At 41.1% G+C, this 13,513-nt stretch overlaps 1 protein-coding gene across 1 annotated transcript in view; it reads left to right on the top strand.

Annotated features, from left to right (window-relative positions):
• Window positions 1-413: 413 nt before the first annotated feature.
• The window catches only part of nlk2 (nemo-like kinase, type 2), a 20,208-nt gene continuing 7,108 nt past the window's right edge, over window positions 414-13,513 (top strand). Inside the window, exons 1-7 of the mRNA XM_019861601.1 lie at window positions 414-1,273; window positions 8,123-8,252; window positions 8,865-8,920; window positions 10,417-10,523; window positions 10,696-10,781; window positions 11,547-11,756; window positions 12,663-12,764. Of these exons, the coding sequence (XP_019717160.1) occupies window positions 798-1,273; window positions 8,123-8,252; window positions 8,865-8,920; window positions 10,417-10,523; window positions 10,696-10,781; window positions 11,547-11,756; window positions 12,663-12,764 (1,167 nt within the window). The 5' untranslated portion in view covers window positions 414-797. The remainder of the gene's footprint in view (window positions 1,274-8,122; window positions 8,253-8,864; window positions 8,921-10,416; window positions 10,524-10,695; window positions 10,782-11,546; window positions 11,757-12,662; window positions 12,765-13,513) is intronic.

The following is a 13,513-nucleotide window of genomic DNA, read 5'->3' on the forward strand; positions in this document are numbered from 1 at the left end:
CTGCAAGGATATCTCCCCTGCTATTTTGACGTGTGCTCGATGCTTGTTCGCTGTCACAATGTGGAGGATGTCTGAGAAGGCGCCCAGTTCAGTAGTTCTGTGTAATATGTGAGTGAGGTGGGTCACAAGGCCTGGGCCTGCCTGCCGTATTGGGGCCTGGGTGAGGATACACCTCTTCTGTACCGGATCAGCGGCGATAATTAGGGCTCGGAGATTACCACTGTTTACTGAGTAGCTATTGGGCCTGGACTGACTTCCGCGAAGAGGGAGGCTTTCGTTTGGAATAATAGATGCAATTTCCAGGCAGCCTGGAGCACGGGTGGCAGGAACGGCAGCAGTGCTGGACCAGAGGGTCCGGCAAACTTGGACACTTCAAAAAGATGAGAGCTCGTTTTCCCATGTGACAAGCATCAGACCACACTGAAGGGAAGCAGAGTTCAGTCAGCAGGGAGGGGGTGCCAACATGATCATGTGGGACATTTAGGGCTTCCGTTTTTATTTATTGAGGGGTGGGCGGGTTGTTTTCAGTTATTTCTTTTGGTTTTACCTTATTGGTAGTACATCCTGGTGCTTTTAGGTCCCGGTAGAAGTAAGACACTTGTGTAGTCATATTTTCACGTCCGTTATTCCCTCCGCCAGATCCTTGTTTAACCAGAATGGCAGGAATCCCTGTAGATAAAGAGACAGTCAGAGAATCTAAACCCCAAGTCGTGCTGTCTTTATGTTTACTATAAGTTGCATTGATTGTACTGTCGGAGCCTGGTAGCCATTATCATCACTTCGACTTTGATTAGTGAATGACTCTTTGTGGCACAACAGCTTCAAATGTTACAAAAATGATGGCTGCATATAATGGTGGCTCCTCGGCCGTGGCTGCACATCACCCTCACCACCACCACCAGCTGCAGCATCTCCCACCTCCACACATGCATCACCACCACCACGTGGGCCAGCATCACTTGCAGCACCCGGGCTCCGCCGCTGCCGTTCACACCATCCAACAGCACACCTCCACTGCTGCTGCCGCTGCCGCCGCTGTGATGCTCAACCCCGGTCAGCAGCAACCTTACTTCCCTTCTCCGGCCCCTGGACAGGCCCCAGGGCCCGCGGCGGCTGTGGCTCCAGCCCAAGTTCAAGCCGCAGCTGTCAAAGCTCACCATCATCACCACAACCACCACCACCACCATCAGCAGCAGCACACACACCACCTGCAGCAGCAGCTTGATATCGAGCCTGACAGGCCTATTGGCTATGGTGCGTTTGGGGTTGTCTGGTAAGTACCCTTTGATGCAATACAATACATCTTTATTTATATTGCGCTTTCACCACAGCTGCAGCTGTAACAAAGCGTTTGACAGAGCAGTTAACATAAATTAACAAAATACATTTGACATAGCAGTTAACATAAATTAACAAAATACAGTAATATGAAACAACACATCAGATATGGACAGTCAATGCAATCATAACCACTATCCCTACATACGCCTTGTTGTTTGAAGCAGTTATAGATGGAAGGAGAGTTTCAAAGTGTCCTTTCACCAGTGGTTTAGAGACGTCATGCTCAAAACATGCATAACGTCCCATACGTCTGCTACTAGCTAAGGTTGAAAGTAAACAAGCTCTAGCATCCATTGACGAAAAAAAAATTGGTTCACTTCTATCCCATGTAAATCCACTTCAATTCCAAACCCTGACTCTCAGTTCCAAATAAACATCCGCACTCCACACTGACGCTCCTCTATTCTCATCCTCAACTCCAGCAGCCATCCATTCAGCTCCATGAACACAGACTGACACACATCTCTGCTGAATAAAATAGGGCTGTGAAAAATGCTGCCCATTACAGGCCCCCCCCCCCCCCAAAAAAAAAAAAAAAACACAAGCGCATCGGGGCTGTCAAGTGGCAACTGTCAGATAGCGCTGACATTCACACCATCAAAATTTATGCTGGTGCATGCGTGCTGCCGAGAAGGTGCAACCTTAAAACACAGATTCTTCTACAATGTCGTGGCCAAAACGCTGAAAGCAGTCCACAGCGGGTCCACACGAAGGACAACAAACACCATATGACAAAACTAAAGACAAAAACAACAAAAAAGCAGAGCTCTTGCAGACGGCTGTCAACTGCGGCACCATCTTGAAAAGAACTGCTTAGAAGCAAAAGTCACTTTATTAAGCAGGCTTTTCCAGAGAGCTTCATCAAGTACACATCACACACTGGTATTAAGTTGTTCCACTATCAGAAATTACACCTATTGGGCCCCTCTCATCAATAACTAAAATGTTAGAAATGTTTCTAGGAGTTTACAACCACTGCTTGCTTCCACTTACACAACAGTGGACCCCCACATATTCGCGGTTCAGCACCCGTGGATTTATCTGTCCGTGTTTGTTTTAATCCCAATATTTAAGAAAAAAATATTTGCAATTTTCTTTTTTCCGTTAATGGGTGCCAAAACTTGTTTTTTAAGAAAGCGCTTATTGGTCGTTTCACTGCATTTTTTCAAGGATTTTCTGAAGCCAACTTACAGTGCATTTATAACAGGCCTCAATTATATGTGTGGGGCTTTTTTTTCTTCACAGGGTGGCCGTTGCGACGAGCAGGGGTCGACTGTATTGTCAAATTAATACTCACTTCTCAGACAATGGCAATCAAATTACGGTACCACGTCCTCCTAGAAAAAAAGTGTCCTGAAAAAGCAAAAGTATGTGCTATCAATATATACCAGGGATGGGCAAATAGCAACCCATGGAACACACTCTGACCGGGCCCTTGAATAATTCCCCAACCCTTCCAAAATGAATAATAAAATAATAAAACATTCGGGGACGCAAGCATGTGTCCTCGACAGCAGTTGACCCCTGCATAGTCACAGCCAGGGGATGTGGGGATTTACAAAAAAAATAAATAAATGCGTCGGTCATACGCAGTTTTACACTATTTGCCGGCTGTGTAGTTTTAAGTTGTAATATCAGCATTCCCTCCTAGATGGCAGACGTGGTGTGGTGGCACTTGCACCAAGTCACTGTGAGTAGGCCTCATAATTTTGGGGGGATTTGGAATGACATGGACAAACATTGCACCTGAATCCTAAAAAGATTTTGAGTAAGTTGAACCCCCCCCGCGCAAAATGAGTTATTGCACTTAGTGTTGGTTTCATGTTGAGCAATGTTTTTTTTTTTTCCTTACTTCAATGATAATTTTTGTGCAAGAAAGCTCCTTGCACTGGAAAAAATACATCATGTAATATCAGACAGGTGGTTTTAATCAACTGGTCCTGTAAAATTCATGTTCAATATGCTTGGGGTAATTGTTCATCTGCACTGTGAGACACCATCCAATGAATTGTGAAGAATTTGACTAAATATGAGCACATAATATTGACCGAAACATTTCAGAATTCATCCTGGGGCCTTTGTCAGCAGTCACATCATCACTAAATGGAAGGGAACCAATTCCATTTGCAGCCCAACATGCTCGACTGGCCATGGGACAACTGAACAGCGAATAGTCTCATTACGTTTGCTCCCTTAAAAAGTGGGGGGCACATTCAAGATTCCTCCACCATTTAACTGATTTGGATGTACAAAGTAAATACCCTCAAATTAAAGCTGAAAGACTACAGTGAAAGCACATCTTGTTCGTTTGATTTTGCATCAATTGTGGTGGTATTTCGAGCCAAAAAGATTGTTGGATGTGCCAATAGTCATTGATGTGGTCGTTGGCTATATTGTGAGTAGAAATTATTATTTATTACTAACTCAGAAAAGGTTCCCTGCTGTGGTAGCCACATAGTCCCCTTTGAAGATACAAGTTGGGGCATGGTTGTATGCCTGCCTTTTTCCTCCCTGAAAAGGTCAGAATCATTTGAGCATTCTATGAAAAAACGTTTGTCTCACATACAATCTGTGGTCAGAGTAGGGTTCCCACAAGCCCTTATTTGGCATTAAATTGTCTTAAGTCAATTTTTCCAAAGTTTCTAAAACTGTTTACACCTAAATGGGAATTTATGATTGTAAATAGTCTCAAATTTCAAAATAAAATAATATGGAAAAAAATGGCTGGGTGACTCTCGTGGTAACATCACACAATCACGACACTGTAACCAACAAAACAGTGATAGGATTTTTGTTGGGCCACTTAAACCGTTTGAACCCAAATTTGTCTTTGCAAAGCGAGTGTATACATTTAATTCCTTGGACCTCTTTAGTAGATATGTATGACGAGATTGAGTCTCTCTTCACTCATCTATAACTACTTGAAACAACAAGGCATATATAGAAATAGTTATGATTATACTAGATTGCATTATTGTCAATGTTTTATGTGTTGTGTTGTTTTATTGTTAATATGTTTATATGTTGTGTAAAGCGCTTTGTTTCATCTGCAGCTGTTGTGAAAGCGCTATAGTAAATAAAGATGTATTTCATGCTTTTTATGTTGGTTATGTTTGTGAAAATGTATGTTATATACTCACCGAAAACTTGTTGCCAATGGGAAAAGTAAAGTAAAATTCCCAAAATTGCTACAGTTGACCAATTTATCCATGCTGTATTTTATGGGCCATTAGGTGCACAGTATTGTTCGGCACAATATCAATGAATGGGTCAATTTTAAAATATTTTCATCCGTAAGGCACTCTGGGTTATAATACTCCTTTATTTATTCAGCACTTTGAGCTGCAGCTGTAACACATCCCTTTCCAGAACATTTAACAATGAAACGACAGAACACATTGTATCACATAAAATGTCAACAATTGTAACTGTTCCATCTATTCCGTACACTTTGTTGTTGAAGCGGTTATTGATGAAAGAGGAGAGAGAATCAGTGTCCTTTCACCAGTGGTTCCGAGGTCATGATCACAGCATGCATGATGTCACATGTCTGCTACAAGGTAAATTTGAAAGTAAACAAGAAGCTGTAGCATCCATTGGCAAATACTGATATTGGTTCAGAAAGGGCATTTTTTGCGAAGGATTGTATGTCAAATTATTTGTAATTGTACCGTTTGTTTAGGATTTAGATTTAGCCCTACTATGCCACACGAAATCTCGGCAAGCGCTTCGTGTCTTTTGCTCGCCATGCAGTTACATGGGCTAGGCTTCAAAGAAGCTGTTTCGTATTTAAAATGTTTATTTCACACTTCAAACTGACGCACTGAAAAGCAAAACTGTGAAAGGGCAGGGCTACCAAATATTAAGAAATTACTGTCTGAAAGCTAATTTGTAACACCCGTCACACATTGAGGTACAGTATTGACGAATTCTACAAAGGAAAAGAAAAAAAGAAAAAAAATCGTCAGCGATGGCCACATCGCAAGCGAATGCTTGTTTTCTCCGCTCTGTGCGTGCCCTGTCTGGACGTTAATGCGTAGTGACGTCATCATTTATGCGCTTGAAAATGGCGGTGTCCTACCAGAGCTTGTTTGTTTCTGATGGGAGAGCTTGTTTCAATCTATTTGAATTTATTATTATTATTTTTTTTTATCAAGCCGTTGCTTTAATAAAAGTGTTTTAAAAAAATCACGACTACAGTGCTAAAATAGTGATCGTGATGCTTGCGTCAATTTGCGCGTCACACCGCTCTAAAGCGGCTCTTTTAATGAAAGCAATGGACCATGGACGCAGGTGACCGCAAATCAATTCACTCAAAAATTTCAGACAGTTTAAGTTAAGTGGCTAATATAATATTTACCACAAATACTTTTTAATATTGTTTCTCACCAATTCTCGGTGGCTAATATAATATTTACTACAAATACAAATACTTTTTAATATTGTTTCTCACCAATTCTCGAAAATTGAGCTACATAAAGTCATTAAGTGCCTTCTTGAAGATTTCGATCTAACAAGGGACTCATCTAGACACTGAAATATTAAATTTAATATAGTTTCCCATTTCAACTGTTTCCTCTTAAAGCAGGGGTGTCAAACTCATTTTTGTTGCGGGCCACGTTTGAGGGCCGTTATGATGTTTAATCTCATTATCACATTATTGATTCTAAGGGTAACAAAATTATTGTGAAATCTCAACGTCATTTATTACACATGACAATTTGACATTTCGGTACATTTTTTTTTTTTAGCAAGGATCATGCAAGTTGACACACATGATTTTCTTTCAGGGGGCGGGGGGCACAGAAAATGATGTGGCGGGCAAGATCTGGCCCCTGGGCCTTGAGTTTGACACGTGTGTCTTAAGTTGTCGTCATTTTAGATATTTTGACACTTCCAAAACCTGTCCTACTGACTATTTGTCGTATTCCTACTTAGCTGGTCTAAGATCATTAACTGATCTTACATACATGCACAACCATGAACTGACTATTCTTATGTTGCATGCTGAAATGCTTGCAACGCAAGGTGCTACCTGGGCTCTGAGCAACTCGGATGTCATTTTTCAGTAAGCAGCAGGTGGCAAAATGGCCGCTCCCTGAGATGGACAAAAATGGGTGGCTTTTACTGCTAAACGCCTATTCCATGAACTCGATTTTAATCAGAATATCATATTTGGACTATTGGGGCTGCACAGAACATATTAGAGTAATTCCCTTTTAAATCTTGCTTAAAAAAATAAAATACAACAAAACTTGCAGGTAATTTCTCTGTGTATCAAGGACCCATACCTTAACAGGGTCATTTGATTGTTGACATCATATAGTGCTACAAGGTATTGACTTGCATATGCGCCTACCCCATGGTATTATGGGGAAAAATGCCGAATGGAACTAATGCACTGCAAACATAAAACAAACAAACAAAAAAACTCAAAATCAAAACATAAAAATTACTAATAAACAACGTTTACTTTCTTGATTTTGAAATGTATTGGTATAATTTAGGCCAAATGCTAAAAACATTGCATTTTTTTGGCTTGTGCATTCGTTCGAGTGTTGGAATTAAAAATTTTTAAAAGACTTACATTTAAATTTGCCTTAATATTTTGAAGCCATGACTGAGGGACGAAGCAAGAGTCTTCATCACGTCAGGTGATGCACATGTTCCAAATACACTCTTGATGATGAAGTCAATTGATGTTGTAGCAACAAGAATCCAGGAAGGTATTGTGCTCAATCTTTGAGGTTCTACTTTATATTAGGCAACCTTGAAATTGGGCGTAAAGGTCTTGGTTATAGTACAAGTATTATGCTGCTGGTGATAATTATTTAAAGTTGCCCACAACTGACTGGGGCTCTCAGAAAGCACATCAGTGGTTGGCCTCAAATATCTGTCAGCGCCCCTGTTATTGTTGGTCAGTAGGTTTTGTTTTAGCCACATTTTATTTATTTATCCATGATAGGATTGGATGATATACATCTTTATATTGTGCTTTCACAACAGGGGCAGCTGTGACATTGACATCAATGAAACAGTTTTCTTTGTCAATTGTACTCACAATTGAAAATGGCAACATATAATTAGTTTTGAGTTTTATACTCGTCTAAATTCATGACCCTTCAATGAGCCGATTGCAGTGAAAATCAGTTCAATGACCCCCCCCCACACGCCCAAAAAAAAGGAACCTAACGTGCTAGTATGGCTGCACGATAAGTTTGCATGCTTCCTTCGACTGGTCTTGGCACTTCTGAGAGATGTTTGAGTGGCAGTCTTGGTACAGGCAGGGATTTTCATTCCTGTGCCATCTGTTTTCCTTGACTGATCCTATTTGAGAAGGTTTACTGAAGGATGCTTTGAAAAGGGCTCAGTGTAAATGCTCTTACTTCGACCTACTGTGCTCCTCACAAGACTTCAGTCTCGATATCCCTGGATTTAAATCTTGTTTGACTCATCAGTAGAAAGGTGTTCAAACCTGACCATTTTTTTATACCAGGGCCGCATGACTCTTCTTCCACCCACAGGAAGTTAAAAAAAAAAAGCCTCAACCCATTCCTTCATGAAATGGCTTGAGTGGAACACCATACATTATTGACCCCATAGAACCATGATGCTTAACTTCAGATGTGAGGATGTTTGTTCTTTTTTGATCATGCAGCCTTGCTCTCTATCATCAGTCCCGATGTTTTTTATAAATACGGTCATTGAAATGAAATGTAAATCGATGATTGCTGTTCACGAAAATGATTCTTACGAAATAACTTTTGTACTCTTCCCTCAGGTCAGTCACAGATCCCAGAGATGGAAAGCGAGTCGCCCTGAAAAAGATGCCCAATGTCTTCCAAAACCTTGTTTCCTGCAAGAGGGTGTTTCGAGAACTGAAAATGCTATGTTTCTTTAAACATGAAAATGTGAGTACTTTCATATTTAATTAAAACATGACATCAAACAGAACAGGGGAAAATACATAAATGATCAACACAAGTTCTTGATGACACTCATGTACAGGTGTGCTCCCCTTTTGTATTTGTGGATGTATGGTAGCTTCTTCAGAATGAGCCAATTAATACACAGTTATACTGTATAGAAATATAAACTTTAACTGAGCTAGCACAGTTCCTTTTCATCTCAAGCCCGGTCAACCTATGAATCTTCTTTTAAATGTGGGAGAACCCACAGACTATTACACAAACAAGAAAATCTACATATGTGTTCTTACTGCTGCTGTTGTGCGTGTGTGTGCGTGTGTGTGTGTGTGTGTGTGTGTGTGTGTGTGTGTGTGTGTGTGTGTGTGTGTGTGTGTGTGTGTGTGAAATGATCAGATCAGTGGGGGGAATCAACTTGATGATGAATGTCTTAGCAAGAATTATGTCAGTCTGAATGCAAAAAAATGTTGAGCATTCTTAGCTTTTACATTGTAGTTATTGCTAACGATAAAATATGAATATCAGAATCAAAGTATTGGTTTTAATAGAAGGTTTGTCCCAGATGTGGTCTCAACTATGTTAATGCTCTCTCCTCAGGTTCTCTCTGCTCTTGACATTCTGCAACCTCCACACATTGACTACTTTGAAGAAATGTATCCTTGACATTTACAATTGCCTTAATCTTGTCTGTTGCTCAAACTGAAATTTTAAGGAGGATATCGAACAGAGCTAACCACAACGGGTTTGTGTTTTGTCTCTTCCTTGAACGTCTCCTAATATTGGCATCATTGCGACTTTAAGTTGTGCCTGCTGAAAGTGAAGAGCGTAAAGTTCAACTTAACTGATGCGATCCTCCTTAGGTCTAAGCTTTTGCATTAGTTCCAGCATCTGTCACACGTGTCTGACTGTTGACACTTTGCTGTTCAGTAACTTGAATGAAAACATTCCTCTTTCATGTTAATCAATATCTTAAAATCTAAAATGTAGTATTCAGAAGGTAATCCAATTGGTTGCTGCGGTGTGTGCATTAATATGACCTCCTAATCGTCAATCAATGCTACCTTGACATTATCACGATGCAGAGGTACCTTTTGAAGTGATGCTAAAAGACTATAAACGGCAAAAAACAATTGGGGATTTAAGAAAATCCTCTGCACTGCAGCGGATCTAGTGAGGGGGATGTTGTATTTGATGAAAAGTTCTACCCATGCATGCCTCTCTGTGCTCCTTGGGGAAGAGGGAGGACACACTACCAATATGCAAAATCATTTTCACACACAGCATCGTCTAATGTTTGATAACGGTTGCACTTTTGATTTGCTCCGAAGTGCTCAACATAATCACGTCCTCTCCTGTCAATACTCCGGGTAACTATGTTAGTGTCATTTTGACCTGATTGAAGAAACTGGTGTATGGCAAGAGACAGAGTCTGACTGACTCAGAGGGTGGCAGCACGTGCTCCAGTCTACCGCTAGCTTTTCCTTTTTCATGAGGCAGGGAAGAGTGAGTTCCCACATTACAGTTGGACTTGAATTGATTGTATTTGTCACTGGCTGGCTGAATTCTAAACAGTAACTCAAATCTATAGTGGCTCTTTCCATTTTTGCACACCACTGTGGAACAGTACGACTGCACTGCTCATTGTAGCTCCAGCTCTCTACAGCCTTGAACAATTGTCATTAATCAATATTCCACAGCACCAGACACTTTAAAGCGCTCAAGGACTTTCTGTATCATTACACATCTAAAGTTATACGACAATTACCGCTAATGGTCACTTAAAAATGGTGCATTGATTATACGCACCAACTGCCCAACATCATTGTATATTGCACCAGTGTTCACTTTATCTCTGCTCGATGACTCTGCACATTGTCCCGCAGCTGTCATTGAGTGGTACTATGGCACAATGGTACCCGGACATGACGAAAAGTCTTTCGATACTTACATGTCATGTCTTTGTTTATTGTAGTTATTTGTTATTGCAATACTAATGTAGCCTATACTACAGGAGGCAAATTCCTTGTGTTTATCCTCAAATACTTGGCCAAGAAAGATGATCCCGATTCTGATAATAAAATCTTGGCTGTCTTCATCTTTTATGCTATTGGTTACGTTTTCTATTTTGACTTAACTTACCATTGGCCAGATATGTAGTGACTGAACTGATGCAAAGTGACCTCCATAAGATCATTGTGTCACCACAGCCCTTGAGCTCAGACCACGCCAAGGTTTTTCTCTATCAGATTCTACGAGGTAAGATTTTCCAGTCATGTTTTTTGTTGTTTGTTATGGTCAGTGCTATTGAGGTTATTGATTAACATTTGGGGGGGAGAAAGTCTTCTAGACATAGCATGTTGTGTGGGTGCTTTTAAATACTGTACTTTGAATTTGTTTTAACTTGCCATTCTTGTTTAATTATCACCAGGATTGAAGTACCTTCATTCGGCTGGCATTCTTCACCGAGACATTAAACCTGGCAACCTCTTGGTCAACAGCAACTGTGTGCTAAAGGTGTGTGGCAGTGCGACACAATCATTATAAAAGACAAGGCACAGACAGGCCAGTTCTGTTGTTTTTGCTGTACACTGAGCTCATTTGAGTTTGACATTGAAGATGAAAGTGGGGGATCAATAGCTCAGGTTTTATTTCCAGGTACCTGTACTGCTTTCTTCCGGATCAGATAAATAACTTAAGGATGTGTCCCATTGACATAACCACATTTTTTGCTTGTTGGTGTTTGTTTTGGGGACACACCAGATGATGCAAACCACTTACTGCTAAGAGGAATAGGTAGGCCAGGCTCTAATTTTCCCAAAAGTAGATATGAGCCAGTTGTCTTCGGGCAGTAGGCGGGGTACACCCTGAACTGGTTGCCAGCCAATTGCAGGGTACACATAACCAAAACCAAAAACCAAAACGCACGCAGGCACTGGGAGAACATGCAAAGTCGACACAGGAAGGCCAGAGCCGGAATCGAAACTTCCACCTCTGCACTGTGAGGCCAACGTGCTAACCAGTCGCCCACCGTGCCGCCCCTTGTAACTAAATGTCTTCTCTCTTTCATTTCTGTTGGATCACTTTTGACCCTAGTGAGGATAAGCGGTTTGGAAAACGAATGAATGAATGAATTACTTTTGCTGTTTACAAACAATTACCTTAGCCTGAGAATCAGAATCAGATGTGAAAACCTGGAATCTGTTTTATTGTTTGATATCGAAATGTTTTCGGTCAACAGCAAAAATAATGGAATAGAAACTTTGAATTATTCTGTTTCAGATCTGTGATTTTGGCCTGGCACGAGTGGAAGAGACTGATGAGTCGCGGCACATGACTCAGGAAGTGGTGACGCAATACTACCGAGCACCAGAGATCCTAATGGGGAGCCGCCACTACTCCAACTCAATCGATATCTGGTCTGTTGGGTGTATCTTTGCTGAGCTGCTGGGGCGAAGAATTCTCTTTCAAGCCCAGAGTCCCATCCAGCAGGTAAACAGTGGATCTGAATATACACACTGTGTTCAGCTAATTATTATACATACAAAATGTTTCTTAAATAAACAATTGCATAGGCTTCTCCTATTTGATTTGATTGCTTCCCTGGTGAGCGTTACCAATTCATTACTGATGGGCTCGTTCCTACAAATCCACACTTGAAGAAAACCAATGCCCTTGAATAGTTAAAAATGTTGCGTGTGACTCAGTGGAGACAAGTGGTTCATTCTGATCAAAGCTTCTGAAGGAACCTTTCTGTCGGTATTGAAAGAGCAATTGATATTGGGCCACAGTAACAGTGAAGCTGCTGAAGTCTTGGTGTCATGCATGAAGCTGTATTTTGGCCACCTGTAACCAAGTCTGACAAGGAGAAATGTTTGCAATGGGCTCAGAAATGCAGGAAGACTATTTTTCAACAGCGGATGCAAAGGTCTCAAAAGGACGATAGAAGCTTTAGCCACTCTGGGTAAAAAGTGGAAAAAAATCTCACGGTGTGGGCCCCATCACGCCCCCGACCTTAACCTTATTGAAATCCCTCCTCAAAAGGAAGATCAGTCAAGGTGCACAGCAATATATTGGACCTTCAAACGGCATTCTCCAATGAGGTATAGGAAGTAACTCTGCCTGGACTCCAAATTTCAAAGACAAGAGCGATCAAGAATTGGACACACTTCTTTTATATGGCTAAACCCTTTCAGGGACAGAGGTTACTACAGTGGACATTTTATCATGTTATCAGGTTACAGGGTACATGCAAAGGTTAAATAAAGAAACAACTTTTCTAGATTCTGTGTAAAACCATTTTGAGGAAATTCCTCATCTCACTTGTGGTTTGAGCCAGGCACAGCTATCTAATATTTAGATGCCCTTGTTTTAACACATTGTTTGGTCTCTCAATAGCTGGACTTGATCACTGACTTGTTGGGGACTCCTTCGATGGAGGCGATGAGGACAGCGTGCGAAGGGGCTCGTGCACACATTCTCAGAGGACCGAACAAACAGGTAATCAGTTTGCTCCGAAAAATGTGTTTTTCTGTCTGTCATACTGAATTGTCACGACGTCTTTGTTTTGCTGATGACCTTTGCACACTTGAACAATGAATGACATTACACCTCAAGCTGTAGCACAAGACCAATGCACAATAAAGTGTGTTCAGGGAGGGTGCTGCTCCATGATTTTCAGTCTGCCAGCATTACGTTATTTGAATATTATTTTGATTTCTTAAATTACTCATCATAATTTAAATCCGTCTCGCAGTGTCCTATGGCCGGCGATACAGATGTCCAAATTTTAAATTTGAACTTAACCAATTCTTTAACCATGAAATACCCACTAGGGTGGTCCATTTTGGAAAAGTTTGTCGGATTCGTCGGGCCGGGTCGGAAATCTTGTCGATACTATGACACAAGGATGTGTGCAAAATTTTATTCCGATCGGATAATTTTATCCCGTCCCGCAGAGCGACCAAAGTTTCCCCTATGGAAAGAATGTTACGGGGCTGAATGGTAGTACGGTTTCTCCCGTACAGTAAGGATTTTGTTTTGCTCAGTTCGCACTTGCAATAATTCAAAGACGGAAGACAGGAACGCATGTATTGCAAAAAAGGCAACCGTGGTGATCCTGCAACACTGGTGAGATTGTTGGTCCATGTTAACTGGTCCATCTGTCTATCTGTACATCTGTCTACATCGCGCGACTGTCTGGAAGTGATCCGATCCGTTTTGCATTTTTTTCAGGCCGGGAGTGGTGC

The sequence above is a fragment of the Hippocampus comes genome, unplaced genomic scaffold (assembly GCF_001891065.2).
Source record: "Hippocampus comes isolate QL1 unplaced genomic scaffold, H_comes_QL1_v1.1 scaffold122, whole genome shotgun sequence".
In the NCBI taxonomy this organism is placed as follows: Eukaryota; Metazoa; Chordata; class Actinopteri; order Syngnathiformes; family Syngnathidae; genus Hippocampus; species Hippocampus comes.